Source organism: Corylus avellana, chromosome ca4, assembly GCF_901000735.1.
Source record: "Corylus avellana chromosome ca4, CavTom2PMs-1.0".
Lineage (NCBI taxonomy): Eukaryota > Viridiplantae > Streptophyta > Magnoliopsida > Fagales > Betulaceae > Corylus > Corylus avellana.
Window position 1 is genome coordinate 28,538,609 of NC_081544.1, and position 18,901 is coordinate 28,557,509.

Below are 18,901 nucleotides of genomic sequence, written 5' to 3' on the forward strand. Positions count from 1 at the left end.
TGATTTCCAGCATTAAGGGTCCATTTAAAAGCAAGGGGGAAAAAAAGAACCAAAAAAAGGCTACATATTTGAACTGTGCAAATATATTCCCAAAATTTAATTAAAAAAAGAGAGAGAGAGAGAGAGAGAGAGAGAGAGAAAGAAAAAGAATTATGCCCGTCAGTATGTCTCGTTAAACATTAGCACATGGACACACATACAGATCTAAATACAAAGATGGTAGCATTAATACATACATATACAAGTAGACACATTGACCCAAAACCACAAATTGATATTCTTTTATTATAGCTGCATCAATTATTTTATAGCTGCGTCTCAATTTAAAATGGGTCTTACCAAGCATACATTGAGAGCAAGAAAATTAGGACAAGTAGAAAAAAAGAGTGATCAATTTTTGGTAAAAAGAAATGCTATAAAACAAGATACTCCTATAGAAAAATTGTAGAGAATGATGTGGCAGCATGCGCCTCATGCCAAATGCATGGTAGGTGGGTCATGTGCAACATGTGCCTTGACAATAGAACTACACATCATTCTTTTAAGGATATTTGTAAGATTCTTATGTAAGAACAACATTTTCCTTTGCTAAAAACATAAAAAGATTGGACAACAGACATATACAAAGAAGAAAAAAATTTTTAATAGTATGTGTTAGAAGAGCGTCTTAGGGTTAATATGTTATATGGATTTTTGCAAGTCTGTCATGCCACTATTCACGCCCCTGCTACTGATCTCAGCAAATAATTATCCAAAATTGATGTATTTAAAATTTTAAATAATTAGGGATAGAAAACGCTTAGCATTTGATGAATCACCACATACATTGTGGCCAAGCCTCATGCATGCAATTAAATAAGAAGACAGCATCCAAAAGAACAAACCTGATGAGAAGTAAATGGGAACCTTTAAATTCATACGCTCCCAGTAATCCTCCAACAAAATGCAGAGTTCCTAATTGATGATGAATAAGATGGTCAAAACGAAATTTCACAACCATTCAATAATACTAGATATTAGTTCACAATGAAATTATAGTATATAACTATTGAGCTGAGGGTAAAATATCAAACATAAATTAAAACATAAGAAAAAGTATCCACTAGACAAAGATAAGGCTTATATTGGCCGTACCCGTGCAAAAGAAAAAAAAAATAAAAAAGAAAAAGCACGGTTACTATATCAAAATTAACAACCTGACATGATATGGCATCTCATTATTAAACTTACATAATATATGTAACTATAGAGGAAAAAAAAAAAAAAGAAGAGTAGAGCAGGTGACAAGTTAACAAACAATTCAATAGAAACATATATGGAGATCCATTGAGATTTTTTTTCAATTAAATTCAGCAGCATACTAAACCAACTAATATAGTTAATTGGGAAAAAAAAACCATTAAACTATATTGTTAAAGGCAACAGAAGGATTAATTCTTCAGGGATAACATATAAATTGAACTTTTTTGGCTACTTAATATTAGAATATAGATTAAAGAGAGAAGAGAGACAGACTATAAGTCAATTTACGTATGCTTAAATGTCTTGAAATATATCGGCATAGTGAAACAAAATCATAAAAAGTACATCGCATGGAGCCACAAAAGGACAATAAAAGAGAGAAGAACAAAGTTTTAATGTTCAGTTAAAAAACATTATCAGACTTAGAACCAGGTTGTGTTTGGATTTAAGTAAGGATTTAAGATCACCAAGGTTGCATTTGGATGCAAGAATCATGAACCCTCTAAATGGAATTAGAAGCTCCAATTACAAATCCAATTTATGAGTGCAAGAAATAATAATGGAATCCTCCAATTCCAAATCCACAAAATGATTCTAATAATGACAAGATTTTAGAATTTCAACAAACAGAAATTCCAAAACCAATCCAACTTCGTGCAGCCAAAGACGGCCTAAAAGTTATTAAAATGTGGTTTGGCATAACATATTCATAACTATGTCTATAGAAATCAACCCAATTCTCATACACGAGTCTCTCGAGAGATTGACAAACCAGTTATTAGGTAACTAACAAAATCAGATATTTCCAACTAACAGGAACTGTTGGTTTTGGTTAAATCACTGCTGAACCACCAATAGGCTCAACTTGGCATGCAGAATAGCGGGAGGCTTCAACTTCCTCATCAATTTTCAAGATAATAAACAATAAAACAAATTTCTATAATTTCCATATCTTTCAACTTTAGAAAAAACCCAAAACTTAATAGTGTTTTGCAATTTCCAAATTCATTTATATCAAATATATTGCTTCAGGGCTTTTGCTTGCTAAGGAAATTAACTAAAATTGAAAGCAAATCCTGTTGAATGCAGTAGTATCAAGAACAAAAAAAGAAAAATCTGGGGCAGAAGGAAAGTCAATGCAAAACAGATTTTACAAATATATGAAAGCTATATAAATAGCATCTAAGATACAAATGGCACAAGACAAGCATCTCAAAAGCCTAATTTTGTTTTAGATAAGTAATATTGGAAAGAAAGGAGACCTATATAAACAAGCAGTATACACAGATAGAATCTTCTCTTAGAATATTAATCAAATTTTAAATTCACCATTTCCTATCAGCTTAAGTTTTTTAGATAATTAGTTATTTATCTTGGTATCAAAGTAGAAGTCTTGATTCACCAAAAAATGTAAAAGTCCTTATTTCGAATCCTGACTTTACTGCTTTACCTCTCAATTTCAGTTAAACATTCCAAGTATTAGGCATCACTTATTAAGGGGAGTTTAAGCCCACACGTAAAGGGGAGTGTTAAAATATTAATTAAATGATAAAATTTATTATTTCCTATTAGCTAAAGCTTTTAGGATAATGGGATTTAACTTCCCCCTAAATAATTACAATCCAAGGTGCAAAACAAAAATCAAGTTTGACTACAAAGTACTTCTTTTTTTTTTTTTAACTCAAGAATAGATAACTTGTTAGGAAACACAATTAATTTCTTTATTTTATTTTTTTCCCGGATTATGCTCCCATTATTATTGTAATATGCAAATTAATCTATTCCATAATAAGTTGTATTCTTGTTCTATTTAAACATGTTGATGCATATGTCCCATTAACCTAGAAAGAATACAATTTTTCCTTTCTTCCATTCTTTCTTTCTTCTCTTTCTTCTCTTTTTCCTTTCTTCTCAATTTGGTATGAGAGCATTCAATGCCTTGGAAAATTGAGAAAAATAAAGAGAGAGAAACAGGAAAAGGCTCATCTTCGGTCGATGATTTTTTTGTTGTTGTATCCCATTTCTAACTTTTTTTCTTATCAGCATTTTTCACCTTCAAATTGTACCTTTATTTCCAAATTGTTTTCTATTCCTATTCCTCAAAATTTACAGGAAGCACCAAGTGACCCAAAGTGGAGGGAAGCAATGCACAAGCAAATGAGGGCCGTTAACAAAAATAATACATGGGAGTTCATTGAATTACCTAATGAGAAAAAGACAATATGATCCAAATGAATGTTCACTGTAAAACATAAAGCCAATGGTTCCATGGAAAGATACAAGGTTAGATTGGTTGCAAAAGGCTTTACACAGACCTATGGGATAAACTATGAGGAGATGTTCGCTTCAGCATCCAAGATGAACTCTATACAAGTCTTATTCTTGGCAGCAAATTTAGATTGGTCGCTTCACCAGTTTGACGTGAAAAATGCATATATTCATTGAGATCTAGAGGAAGAAGTATACATTGAGGTTCGTTTGGTCTTGAACTTTCCTTCGCCAATGGTAAAGAGTAAAAGCTAAAGATGGCATTATATGGATTGAAACAATCTCCCAGAGATTGGTTTGAAAGGTTTTCCCGAACTATGCAGAGATGTGGTTATAAGCAGAGTCAGGCTAAACAAACTTTCATCATGCAATCTTCACAACTCACAAGGAAAGGCAACTACTCTTACTGTGTATATCAATGAAATAGTATTGACAGGAAATGATGATGAAAAAAATACAAAGATCAAAACATGGTATATTTCTTTATCAATGAAAGTATATTCCTGATCTTCTCAAGGAAACAAGAATGGGCGGATGTAAAGCTGTTGATAATCCAATAAAGTAGAATAATAAGTTAGGGGAAAGTAGTGAGAATTCCCTGATGGAAAAAGCACGATATCAAAGATAGCTTGGTAAATTAATTTATCTGTATCATACCTGTCCAGATATTGCCTATACAATAAGTGTGGTAGGTCAATTTATGCATTCACCGCGTGAGACTCATATGTAGGCAATCTATGGATTCTTCACTACTTAAAATACTCACCTGGTAAACGTTTGTTCTTTTCTCAACATCATCATGAAAGAATAGAAGCTTATACAGATGATGCTTGGGTGGGATCAATTGTGGACCGACGTTCTACTTTAGAATATTAAACATTTGTAAGAGGTAACTTGGTTACTTGGCATAACAAAAAACAAATTGTGTTTGCTAGATGGAGTGCAAAAGTTGAATTCAAAGCTATGGGCCATAGAATATGTGAAATACTATGGCTTTTTTTTTTTTTTTTTTTTTTTTTTTTGATAAGTAATATTATATATCAAAAAAAGCGCTATGCGCCTCTACGTACACAAGAAAGTATACATAGGAAGCCCAATTTAAACCCAAGACAAAACCCAAGAAGACCCGACCCAAAAAAACCCAACTAGTAACCACGGCCACACGGCAAACCAAAGAAAGAACCCAAAGACTAAATCTCACAATAGCCCACCTAGAAAAACATATATCTCATATAAGTCTAGCATGGACGAACCAAGCAAACGAAAAACACCTAGAAAAACATACTCTAACAATCCCCTTCAAGCTGAAACAGCTTGGAGCACACAATACAAAGATTGATAAAAATAACAAGCAAATTCGCTAAAAGCTTCAACCTCAGTCAAAAACTCATTGAAACTGCAACAAGCGGTCGGACCTCGCCGGGAAACAAGGACCGGTCGAAACCCACAACCCTGCAAAATACCTAGAGTAGATTGGATCTCACCGCAAAACACCAAGGCCAGTAGAATCTCATTAGAAAACAACAACCACCGGTCAGAAACCACTGCAAAACACCAAGGCCGATCGAATCTTGATAACAAACGACGATCACGTTTCCCATGATCAACCAACAACCTGGTTAAGGCACAGCACGAATGGAGCTAGGGATAGCCTTATCCCGGATAGGGGAAAAACTGCACCTGCAACCAAACAAGATTCGTCTTCTCCAACCAAATCACCAGGAACCTGCCAGAGACTACCAAAACTTGCCAGAAACACTTCAAAACACCACATAATCACCAGAGAACTCAAAAAACACCATTAAACGCCACAAATACGCCGGAAACTTGACAATACCACAACAGCCGCCGACAACCACAAAAACCACTATTAGTAGCCATACTTCGCAAGTAAGAAACATAGAAACCTTCGACTAACAAGAGAACTACCGAGAGGAACACCCCTAAAGCACCAAAACCATCACATAACACCAAAACAAACAAAGCCAGTATTTTCTGCCAGAGATTTTTTTTTTTTTTTCTCTGAGTCTCCAAGAACAACTCTAAAGCTTCATCAAGGCACTGCCCATGCGGGCATTGTGCCACACAGACAGTGCTGCCACCAAAGGGAGACTCACCAACAGCAGGACATGAGGTTCAACAAAAAAAAGAGCGAAAAAACAAATACTGCAATCAAAGGGCCAAGGATCTAGACCCTAAGGCTCTAATACCATGTTGTCATTTGCATGAACGATTTAGACATAAAAAGGTGGAGGCACATTACTCTTTTCTTTGTTACATAGCCTACCACACATCTTATTATATAGGGTTAGAGAAATATCACAATAACCAAAATACCCCCAAACCCTAATGACTCACAAACCCTAATAACTCTTCTAACAGTGATAACAAACCAAGTGCATTGAGATTGACAAACATTTTATTGAGGAGAAACTATGTGCAAGCTTAATTTGTACACCATATATAAAGATGAGAACAACTAGCAGATATTTAGACAAAGGAGGTTTCAAGTAGCATCTTTCACCCACGCCTTAACTTGAAGGGAAGTGTTAGGAAACACAATTAATTTCCTTTTACTCTCTGATTGTGTTCGCATTATTATTGTAGTTTGCAAATTAATCAATTTTCATAATAAATTGCACTCCTATTCTATTTAAACATGTAGATGTCGTATGGCTCATTAACCTAGAAAGAAAGCAGTTTCTTCTTTCTTCCCTTCTTTCTTTCTTCTCTTTTTTTTTTCTTGTCAACTCAACTCAATGCCACTAAGCATGTATTATTCCTTACTTTCCATATCTTCTACACCAGCCATGGGGGAACTACATTCCAAAGAAAACTACTTTTGTGCTCTCAAACAATCCTTTCCAACTAAAGTACACTTCAACATTTCCTATTGAACCCCAAAAGTAGTAAAGCAAAGGACCATAACTCTCTAGCGACCGAGTGATGAAGTAACAAATGATCTGATTCACCACTACACTTAAAATGGAGCACCAGTCCAACATAAATACATTCCTTGTAAGACATTTAACGCTTCATAGTTAGGTACAATTTCATCTAAAAATTTAAACCATATAATTAAACTCTAAGCTCAGAGAGATCATGTTCAAAAAAAGTGAAATTAATAGCTATACTGATGAGAAAACCTGAGCTCTTCCAAGTGCAAATGTCGGAATCAGCACCTTCCCTCCGCCCGCAACACAATTATGAACCTATATCCATTAGTTAAGAAAAAAAAATTAAAAAAAAAAAAAGGGGGGGAAGGGAGAACCAATGTAGGGCGCAAAGCCACAAACACAAGACTTTAAACTATAAGACGAAAAAAATGAACTCATGCAATATTATTAATCTAAAAGAGTGTTCACCTGAATTCAATAGTATAATTAGGTCAATAATATAAGAAACTAATAAAACATGAGCAGACCCATAGTACCATTGGTTAATTATGGGTTATCCCCTACCCATGCTCTTTCAATATTTAATGTGAAATATACTAGAAAGAACTTGGCAATTTATCAATCTCTACTCCTTTGGATCCCTTTTTTAATTAAAAAAAAAAATTGTTTACATAAAGTAGTAACATTTTTTTTTTTTTGATAAGTAAATTACATAAAGTAGTAACATATTATTGAACAATAATGGAGGGAAAAGAATGACAGATGTTTTGGGGATTGTGAATGGATTTTGGAGGAAATTAAGTCATTTTTCTTCAAAACTTTGTATCTTTGAACAGCTGCTTATCTCTTTTAACAATTAGTTATAGTGATTTTCTTGTTCTTTTTGCTCCTTCTAGTTAGGTGCTTCTTCATGTATACTTCCTGTGTATTTAGAAACGCCTTTGCCCTTTTAATGGCATTTGCCAATTACTCATATATATATATATATATATATATATATATATATATATATTATTGAACAATAATCAGTAAATACTCATCCATTGGTTCCGACCATTGTTTCTAAACCTTAAAAATTATCAATTGAATAAATCTAAGATTCTCAGTTAAATTCAGCATATCAAAGATGAGGAAATAGCTTACAAGATGAAAAGGTTGACACTAATTAATATGATTGATATTTTCAAACAAGTTTTGCCTAATTTGGAAAGCCACAAGTACCATACTATATGAGACTTTTTTATTATATACGTCAAAAATCACACTGAAAAATTGATTCTTCAATAAGAACTTTCATATCTTAGAAATGATATTTTGACTGCCTTGATTGTTTTCAACGTGTTAAAACTAAAAGTACTTAGCTGAAGGTACAAATAGAAACCTTTCAACAGCAAGAAGCTGGAAGAGTAAGTGCCATGACTTGTATTTCCCAAAATATTTAAAAATTGGAAAAATGGGACAAGAATTTTTTTTGATAAGTAATGATGATATAAAAAGCGCAAAGGGGCGTAACCCACATACACGGGAAGTATAAACAGAGAGCGCCTAGGAGGGAGAGAAATGAAAAAGAAAATCAGAGAAACTAATCACTAAAGGAGCTAGCCAAGCGGCCGTCCAAGAGTAAAGAGTAAAATGGGACAAGAATTGAAACAATAAAATCAGTAAAAACGCAAAACTTTATGACATCTGATGGAGCGATTATTTACATACAGCTTTAAGAAATTCTCTCTCCCTACTGTATTTTGAGTCACGTATAGTTGTTGCATATGTGGACCTGTAACAAGAATATTATCAAAAAGAGAACATAGTAGTTTGTCCAAATGAAACCTATCATTTAAGCAGGAGTATGCAATAACATCTAAGTAAGACAAGAGCTTCTTTTAGTACTTGGTTGTAATTTTTTCACCTAGAATAGCTAATAGGACTTCCCACAACGTAACCCTTTGGGTTGCCAACTGTAATTCCTGGGAGCCTATCCCCATCTCTTGTATCCCTACATGGGTGTTACCTGAAGAGAAGAGAAATGGTATGGTCCCCCAGTAGTCTTCTCACTAATAAAATTCAGATATTCTCAGCCAAAAAAAAAAAGACACGACCTATAGTGTTTTGACGTTTGATTATATACCAATGAGTAAATGGAACAACATAAGCAAACATGTTGATGTTTATAAAAATAAAAAGATACACTAATGTTGAATTCAAATATGTTCTTCTTCAGCTCATAGTGTGCCGATTTTGTTATGATTGTTCTAAATTTTATAATGACAGGAAAATTCCTGACAACACCACACGGTCCACACCTATTTAAACACACACAGATGAAGAGAGAGAGAGAGAGAGAGGTAAGAAACATCAGTTTCTAAACAAGTATACGATGGCCTAAGGAGAACCACTCCTACCTGTATGTCTGCTTTGATTTTGCTTAGCTCAAAGCATATGGGAGGGCCATTATTAAATTATGGAATGAGAGAGCTATAAGTTATTGGATAATGTAATGAGGATGACAACACCTAAGAGGCCAAAATCTATCACAAACCATTATTTGACTATCAATTCAGAAGTATAAATACAACACACATGTTATTCCTACCAAAACAAATACATTATCACATTAGCCATTTACACAAACATGTTCCATACTCTGTTATAAGAAGGTCCAGCTGTAGTCGATCAATTTGAGCGGCTCCAAGATGCCTATCCGGTGTCATATTATAGTCTCCTGTGTACACTATACCAGTATCTCCCACCTTTGCATAAAACATTGCTGCTCCAAGAACCTTCGGCACATAATAAACAGTTATAGCTCAATTAACATGGGATGTAAAATGATTGAAAAAACAGACTACATTCTTGAAGTTATTTTGAGAAAACATTGAAAGCTACTTGCTGATGGAAATGACTACATTAAAGATCTTCTGATGGAAACCATGTCAGACTGGCACTTAAAAATTGTGTAAAGCACCCTTGTTAGACACACAGGTATGTGTCACCCCAATTAATACAATCTCTAGGGTTTTGTCTGAAAATTACTGTTCCTCTGCCATTTCAAGTAGGCAAGAGAGGCAAACGGTCAAGCTTTGAATCTGCACGCAACAGCAATCCTCTTTTCTTGGAACAATGTCCAGAGTATCTTGGTCCAGTGGAGATGGGCTTTGATTTCTATAGGGGCAGGGGGGCGATCTCAACTGAAGCATGCTGCACTTGAAGCTACAATCTGGCTTCAAATGTGTAGATCTCTGATCAAAATATTTTCTCAGGGGAAGGAGGTTATTTGGTAGCACTCAAAATGCAGCTGTGAAGAAGATGGTGTTATAACAATAACAAACAAAAGAAAATACATAATGGGGTTGTCTAGAGCTTGGTCAATGGAGTCGAAGGAGTTTGTGTTGGTAGTGAAGGATGGAGACACGGTGCTGAAGCTTCAAGAGCGTTGCAAAGGAAAGATGCGTTCGATACGGTTGGAATGGAAAGAAGCGGTTTGGCTAGTGAATATCTTTGGTGAACTAATGACAGTGGAGGATTCAAGGGTCTTTAGGGATGAGTCTATTCGAAGCTTTCCATGTGCGTTAGTCCAGAAATGCTTCAAAGCATGGGAGATTTCTGGTATTAGAGGAGTATGATGGCAGAGATAGGCGTGGAAGAGTTATGGTGCCTGAAGGTAGGAATAGGTGTGGATGGGATCGGCTTCAGTCAGAGCTTTGGATAGCTATTAATTTCATCAAGCCGTTCGTTGGGGATGCTAGGAAGACAGTGTTAGGAAAACAGAGAAGGAGCTTTTCTGAGGTATTGCTCTCCTGAACGAAACATGTAGAGGAACCGTTTGGGTACTATGATGAACCGATTGCGAGGGTTCCTAAATGGTTGGTAGGAGGCAAAGTTGGGATCAGCAACTCGTCTGGGCAAAATTATATGGCTGTCTGCCATGGTAAGGAAGCTACGAAAGATCTTGAGGCTCAGGTGGTGGCTCCGATGAAGGGTCCGGCAACTAGGCTTGCATGGAATGATGATGCCGGTTGTGGGGTACAGCAGAAGAAGGGTCCAAGTTCCGAGGAGAAATCTGCTGATGGGCATACCTCTGGACCATCTTGTCATGGTTGCGTGCGTGCGGAGGAGAAGGAAAAGTTGAAGATCTCCCTGTTAAAGTTACAGGAGGATATTAGGAGCTGTATGAATGGGTTAGATTCGCTTCTGACTTGTGGGTGTGGGAAAGGATCTGCTGGTTTTAATAGGTTCCCTGTCTTGGAGAGTCCCCAGATGGGCCAAGTTAAGGAGTGTTATCAAGCTCAGCTTTTGGGCCAGCGTGAGTTACAGCCCAAGGCCCAATCCAAGATCTTGGTAGCACAGATGAAGGACAAAGCTCATGTAGCTGGAGTTGGGCCCAATAAATTATTGAAGTGCTATAGCAGGAAGGCATTGGTGCCATGTCATGAGAAACCCATTGGGCCCGCAGGGGATCCTGGCGCTTCAACGTCTCACTCAGGGCATCGGACACCGCCGGTCGTGACGAATGTAGATTCGTCGGCCTTCTCTGGGTCGCCGGCACAGGCGACAAGTGTGCCAGTGACTTGTGCGCAGGGCTCGACGAAGGAGAACGCGGCAAGGGTAGGAGTGCTGGACGCCGGTCATGGTCTGCATCCTTCGGCGATAAGGCCGATAGTTCAAGTTCCAGTGTCGTTGCGGTTGGGCGAGTTAGAAATGGGTATTCTGGGCAAGGCGCCGTCGGTTCTTTCGGCAGGAGATCGAAGGGAGGCATCGCACAGTCTGGTTTTGTCGGACCCTTCTGGGCTCGTTGCCGAAGATCGTGAGAAGTCGAAGAAGGTGATTACTGTCAAGTTGGGTCAGACGGCGCCGGTCGTTGGAAAGGACTTGTGTGTTTTTCAGGAAGAGCTTGCCCCGGGTTTGGAAAGATGGAATCTACCGGAGTTGGGCCAGAGAATGTCGGGGAAGGACTTGGGGGAGGGCGTAGGTAGTGAGCAGAAGCTGCTCGACATGCAGGGGGAAATTCCATCAGGTATGGAGAAGTGGGTTTTGCCAGATTCGGATTACTCTCTTAAGGAGAAAGGGATTGTGGTCAGTGTCTTTGACGAGGGCTTATGTTCTTCAGAAGTAGCGTATTCTGGAAATGAGGATCATTTTTCGTAGGATGAGGAGTTTGTTCCAGACTCCTTAGCTTTGGAACCATGTGCGAATCAGGAACCTATTTCGGTGGAGTATGTAACTCATTTTAGCAAGTTTATGGGTGTCTCTTGTGATGGTGAAGATGGGCGGTTGGCGAAGGTATTTGGGATCATCATGGCGGATAATGAGGACATCGGTAAGGAGGTGGGAGAGGTGTTGAAAGAGGGAGTGGCAGCGGAAGCAAATACCGGAAAAAAAGGTAAGAGGGAACTCAATAATCTTAATTTTTCCGTTAATTATGAGGTGCACAGTGGTAGTTCTTTGAGGGATAGCAAAAAGGGTAGGGCTTGTCGAGTTATTCAATGAAGCCGAAGATACTTTCTTGGAATGTGAGGGGCTTGAATGTAAGGGACAAAAGGTTGAGGGTTAGAAATCTTCTTAGAAATTGGAAAGTGGATATAGTGTGTTTTCAAGAGACTAAGGTGGATTATATTTCTAACAATTTTGTGAAAAGTTTGTGGGGATGCCCTTACGCGGAGTGGTGCTATGTCCCTTCGAGAGGGGCTTCGGATGGTATTTTGGTTCTGTGGGATAGAAGAGTAGTCACAAAGGTTGAGGTGGCTTTGGGCAGTTTTGTGGGGGCTTGCTCTTTTAGAAACGTTGATGATGGTTTTGTTTGGGCTTTTGCAGGGGTGTATGGCCCTAATAGAGATAACATCAGGCGTCTTCTTTGGGAGGAACTGGCGGGCCTTATGAGCTGGTGGGATATGCCTTGGTGTATTGGAGGGGATTTTAATGCTACTCTTTATCCTAGTGAGAGATCGGGGGGGGCTTATTCTCGGTCCGCAATGAGGGAATTTGCAGATTTTATAATGGAGCAGGGCCTTATGGATTTCCCATTAGCTGGGGGGGGTCTCTACTTGGTCTAACAATCACTCTTGGTCACAGCTAGATCGTTTCTTAGTCTCTCCAAAATGGGAAGCTCGTTACCCAAGTATGCGACAAAAGAGGATGCTTCGTGTGTGTTCGGATCACGCTCCTATTATTCTTGATTGTAATTGTTTCTTGGGAGGCAAGAGACCCTTCAAGTTCGAGAATATGTGGCTTAAAGCTGAGGGTTTTGTGGACAAAGTTAGGAGCTGGTGGGAGTCTTACCATTTCCAGGGCACTCCGAGTTTTATTCTGGCTAAAAAGATGAAAGCTCTCAAAGGGGACATTAAGAGTTGGAATGTTCAGGAATTTGGAGATGTGGGAGGGTGCATTAAAGCCCGCATGGATGATATAAAGGATCTTGATAGGGTGGAAGAGGAGAGAGGATTATCCGTAGAAGAAATGGAGAGAAAGAGGTTGCTAGCTAGAGAGTTGGAGACTTACCTTTTACATGAGGAAATCAGTTGGAGGCAGAAATCTAGGATCCGTTGGTTGAAGGAGGGAGATAAGTGCACGAAATTTTTCCATCAGATTGCTAATGCAAATAGAAGACAGAATTCTATTGAGTCTCTGATTGTGGGTGGTTCTACAACTTCAGATCAAGAGGTCATTAGCAACCATGTTACCAATTTTTATGAGTCTCTTTTTTCAGAGAGTCTCAACTGGAGACCGAGGTTGGATGATCTTGATTTTGATATGTTGTCTATTGGTGAGGCTTCTAGGTTGGAAGATCCTTTTGAGGAAAGGGAGGTGTGGGAGGTGGTGAGAGGTATGGATAGGGACAAGGCTCCAGGCCCGAATGGCTTTTCTATGGCCTTTTTCCAGGATTGCTGGGATGTGATTAAGGAGGACATTATGGCAGTTTTTGCGGAGTTCCATGAGCGAGGCTATTTTGAGAAAAGCCTTAATGCCACATTTATCTCTCTTATTCCGAAGACACATGGAGCTTCCGATATTAAGGATTTTCGTCCGATTAGCCTTGTGGGAGGGACTTATAAGATTGTTGCTAAGGTATTAGCCAACAGAATGAAGAGTGTGATGGATAGGGTCATTTCGAAACCTCAGAACGCTTTTGTTAAAGGCAGGCAAATCCTAGATTCAGTTCTCATCGCCAATGAATGTTTGGATAGCCGGTTAAGATCAGGGGAACCTGGCTTGTTGTGCAAGCTGGATATGGAAAAGGCGTATGATCATTTGAATTGGAAGTTTCTTCTTTACTTACTGAGAAGGTGCGGTTTTGGAGAGAAATGGTGTTCATGGATTGAACATTGCATCTCGTCTGTGCGTTTCTCGGTTCTGATCAATGGATCCTCTTCCGGTTTCTTTGATAGTTCGCGAGGAGTGAGGCAAGGAGATCCTCTTTCTCCCTTCTTGTTTGTTATAGCTATGGAGGCGTTCAGTAGGTTGATCAATGCCTCAGTTAACAGGGGTCTCATCTGGGAAGTAGGGAGTCGGATCGGGTTATCGTCTCTCACCTTCTTTTCGCTGATGACACTTTGGTTTTTTGTGGGGCAGATCCGAATCAAATAAGAAACATTGGTGCTTTGCTTGTTTGCTTCGAAGCCGTTTCTGGGTTAAAGGTGAATCTGGCTAAATCTGTTTTAGTTCCTGTCGGTAGTATGGATAATGTGAGCTCTATGGCTGGCATCCTGGGTTGCGGTTCAGCTTCTACGCCTTCGAAGTACTTGGGCCTCCCGCTGGGGGCTCCGTTCAGGGTCAAGGCTAGTTGGGAGGACATGCTGGAGAAGTACGCTAGAAGACTGGCCCCATGGAAACGCTTGTATTTGTCTAAGGGGGGAAGGATTACTCTCATCAAAAGCACCCTATCCAATCTCCCTACTTATTTTTTGTCGCTGTTTCCTATCCCTGCATCCGTGGCAAAGCGTATGGAGAAGATTCAACGTGATTTCTTATGGGGTGGGATTAATGATGAGTTTAAGTTCCATTTGGTTAGTTGGAACAAGGTTTGTTCTCCGATCTCTGAGGGAGGTTTGGGGATCCGAAATTTGCGTGTGATGAATCAAGCTTTGTTGGGGAAATGGTTGTGGAGATTTGCTCATGAGAAAGAGGCTTGGTGGAGGAAGATCTTGGTGGCTAAGCATGGTGCGGTTTGGGGCGGTTGGCGTTCTAGGGATCCTAGTGGTCCACATGGGGTGGGGCTATGGAAGCATATATGCAGGGGGTGGAGGTCACTTCGAGGTCACTTCAGATTTGTCCCTGGTCTTGGGTCCAACATCAGGTTTTGGGAGGACATCTGGTGTGGTGACATGTCTCTCAAGGATGCTTTTCCTGGACTCTTCAATATTGCCACCAATAAGGATGCATCTATTGCGGATAACAGGGAGTGTCTAAATGGCTCTGTGCAGTGGAACGTGTCCTTCATTCGCAGGGTTCATGATTGGGAAGTGGAGGTCTTGGCCTCTTTCTACACGCTCTTGTATGCGCATTCGAGGAGTGGAGTAGGGGAGGATAGGATGTGGTGGATCTCTTCTCGTAAAGGAACTTTTGAGGTAAGATCTTATTACAAGATCCTTGCTTCTACAAATCCCATCCCTTTCCCTTGGAAAAGTATTTGGCGCACTAAGGTTCCTTCAAGAGTGGCTTTCTTTGTTTGGACGGCCGTGCTTGGGAAGACTCTAACATTGGATAATGTTCGGAAGAGAGGTATTGTAGTGGTAAATCGTTGTTGCATGTGTGAATCGGATGGGGAGTCAGTTGATCATCTCTTTCTTCATTGTGGGGTTGCGCGTATCTTGTGGAATGCCGTGTTCTCTCGGTTTGGTTTGTGTTGGGTGATGCCTGGTTGTGTTAGGGAGTTGTATGCTTCTTGGTGGGTGGGTGGCAAGTCTCGCAGTGCTGTTGTGTGGAAGATGGTTCCTCTTTGCCTCATGTGGTGCATCTGGAGTGAGAGAAATGCTAGATGTTTCGAGGACTCATCTAGGAATATAGAGGACATTGTACACTTTTTCTTGTACACTCTTTTCACTTGGACTGTTGGATGGCTAGCGCCTATAGTGATTAGCTTCCCTGACTTTCTTTTTATGTTTTCTTCTTCTTTTTCTTCCTCTTAATCGCTCTCTTGTATACACCTTGTGTACTAGGGTTGCGCCCCTTTGCGCTCTTTAATTCATCTTTTTACTTATCAAAAAAAAAATATATATCAGTGTCCTTAATTACTCACAAAGAGAAAAGTACGATTACCGTAAGTGGCTCTTGATGCGTGGCCTTGTAAAATTTCAGGTTTCTCCTTCCCTAACCTGTTTGAAAATGACAATGCTGTATTGTCTATTGCTCATGTCTAGTTATATATGCCATCTGAAGTATATGTTGTTTAAGACATTTGTATCCAAATGAATTTTATCGCATGGCTGCAGCATGGTTTTTTTCTGTGTTCTATAAAATAATCTTTTAGGTTCCTCCAGATGGTTTAGGTGCTATAACTTAATGCATCTTTTGTTTGTTGGAGTTCCGTTAGATCAAGAGGAAAAGATTTGAAAGGCGGAAATGTTGAAAGTTTTGGAGAATACCTTGTTGTGTGAAGAAATTCATTGGGGCCAGAAATCGAGAGCTTTGTGGCTCAAGGAGGGGGACCGACATACTCGTTTCTTTCACAAGATAGCGAATTCTCATCACAGGTACAATCGTGTGGAAGTGCTTCGTATTAATGGCGTCTTATTCGATGATCCAATTGAGGTAAAAGATCACATTGTGCAGTATTATCAAAGTTTATACTCGGAGCAAAGATCATGGCGGCCTAGAATGGATAACCAGCCTTTTTTGTCTATTGATGAGGAGGATAATAGGTGGTTAGAAAGAGATTTTGAGGAAAAGGAGGTTTGGGAGGTGATAAAAGGCATTGATGGTGATAAGGCACCGGGTTCGGATGGCTTCTCCATGGCTTTTTTTCAAGCTTGTTGGGGTGTAGTTAAACAAGATGTTATGGCGGTTTTTGATGAGTTTCATCGCATACATCAAATGGTGAAAAGCTTGAATGCAACTTTTATTTCCTTGATACCGAAAAAGGCGGATGCGGTGGAGATGAAGGGCTTTCGGCCCATTAGCTTGGTGGGAGGGGTGTCAAAATTGTTTCTAAGGTTCTCGCCAATAGGATGAGAACTGTTTTGGGTAAGGTTATATCCTACTCTCAAAATGCTTTCATCGGGGGTCGCCATATCCTAGATTCGGGTCTCATTGCAAACGAATTTGTGGATAGTCGCATGAAGTCAGGGGTGCCAGGTGTTATTTGTAAATTGGACCTGGAAAAGGCGTATGACCATGTAAATTGGGACTTTGTTTTGTATTTGCTGCATAGGTGCTGTTTTGGTGAGAGGTGGAGGGCTTGGATAGAGTGGTGTATTACGTTGGTAAGATTTTTCATCTTGTGATTGGTTCTCCGGAAGGGTTCTTTAACAGTTCGAGGGAAATTCTGCAAGGGGATCCCCTCTCTCTGTTACTTTTTGTGCTTGTTATAGAGGCCGTGAGTAAGATGGTGAATGTGGCGGTTGACCAAGACCTTTTGACTGGTTTATCGGTGGGAGATAGGGTCTTCTCGGAGTTGGTGGTTTCTCACTCTTTATTTGTTGATAATACTCTGATTTTTTGTGAAGCTTCTCTCGAGTAAATCCGGTATGTGCGTCTCATTCTCTTATGTTTCGAAGCTGTTTTGGGTTTGAGAGTTAATCTTGGAAAGTCAAAAATTGTGGCTATTGGAGAGGTGGAGAACATTAGGGTTTTAGCTAATATCCTTGGGTGTAGTGTTGCCGATTTGCCCATGAAGTATTTGGGTCTCCCACTTGGAGCGCCGTATAAGGATACGATTATGTGGAATGATGTGATCGAAAAGATGGAGCGTCAGATGGCAGGTTGGAAGAGGATGTATCTCTCTAAAGGAAGCCATTTAACTCTCATTAAGAGTACGTTGACTAATCTCTCGACTTACTTTTTGTCTCTGTTTCCGATTCCTATGAGTGTAGCTAAAAGGCTTGAGAAAGTCCAAAGAGATTTCTTGTGGGGAGGGATGGAAGATGAGCCTAAGTTTCATCTTGTAAATTGGAACCAAGTCTGTCGTCCCCTGCACTACGGTGGTCTTGGCATTTGAAAGTTGCATCAGTTTAATCAAGCTCTCTTGGAGAAATGGCTTTGGAGATATGCGAATGAGAGTGAGGCTCTTTGGTGCAAGGTTATTAAAGCTAAGTATGAAGACCAGGAAGGTGGGTGGTGCACGAAGGAGGTTTCAGGTTCTCATGGTATGGGCTTATGGAAGCATATTCGACAAGGTTGGAACTTCTTTGCCAAAGGTATTCGGTTTGAGGTAGGGGTGGGTTCGAAAGTTCGTTTCTGGCATGATATTTGGTGTGGGGAAAATTCTTTGAAGCATGACTTCCCGTCCTTGTTCAGTATCGCTAGACACAAAGAAGCTTGGGTGAAGGATAATTTTACTTGGAGAAATGGGGTTGTGGAGTGGAATGTCATTTTTGTGCGGCCCGTCCAGGACTGGGAGATGGATTTGGTTTCTCATTTTTTTGATCGATTCTACTCTTGTAAGATCTCCATAGGTACTGTGGACCATACTCGCTGGTCCTCGTCTAAGAAAGGCAAGTTCGAGGTTAGGTCGCTCTTCAAGGCCTTGTCCAATTTTGACCATGAGGTGTTTCCTTGGAACAGTATTTGGCGTACAAAGGTGCCTTTGCGAGTGGCTTTTTTTGAGTGGACCGCGGCCCTAGGCAAAATTTTGACTCACGATAATCTGCGTAAGAGGAACCTTGTGGTGGTGGAGTGGTGTTGTATGTGCTAGAAGACAGGAGAGTCAGTAGATCATCTTCTTCTCCACTGTGAAATCGCAAGTACTCTTTGGCATACTATTTTTAGTCGGTTTGGGTTGCATTGGGTCATGCCTTGCAGGATGAGGGACTTGTTCGATTGGTGGTGGTCGGGAGGACGTGCTCGAAGCGCGGTAGTGTGGAAGATGATCCCTCTGTGTCTTATGAGGTGTATATGGATTGAAAGAAATGCTAGATGTTTTGAGAACTCTACTAGGACTATAGAGGAACTGACTCATCTTTTTTTCTTTACTCTTTACTCTTGGACGGCCGCTTGGCTAGCTCTTTTAGTGATTAGTTTCTCTGACTTCCTTTTTCATTTCTTTCTCTTAGGTGCTCTCTTTTTATACTTCCCGTGTATATAGGTTGCGCCCCTCTGTGCTTTTGATATATAACAGTATTACTTATCAAAAAAAAAAAAACTTCTTCGGTTTGCATAGATGTACCTAACAATCCATGATGTGTTGCTTCGATATGAGATTAAACCTTATGATATTGCTTTTTCCATATTGCAGATCTCATCTATCAAATCTGGAATGTGGGACTGCATGCCTGATACTCTCCAAACCACAAGTCAACAGGAATTGACACAAATACGTATGAAAGATGTTCTGAATATGAGATCAT

The 18,901-nt window shown here is 39.6% G+C and overlaps 1 protein-coding gene across 2 annotated transcripts in view; it reads left to right on the forward strand.

Moving 5' to 3' along the window:
* The window catches only part of LOC132177655 (protein NO VEIN-like), a 59,157-nt gene that overhangs the window by 14,835 nt on the left and 25,421 nt on the right, over window positions 1-18,901 (forward strand). For both annotated transcript variants that reach the window (XM_059590071.1, XM_059590072.1), the window contains exon 5: window positions 18,790-18,871. In XM_059590071.1, the coding sequence (XP_059446054.1) occupies window positions 18,790-18,871 (82 nt within the window). The remainder of the gene's footprint in view (window positions 1-18,789; window positions 18,872-18,901) is intronic.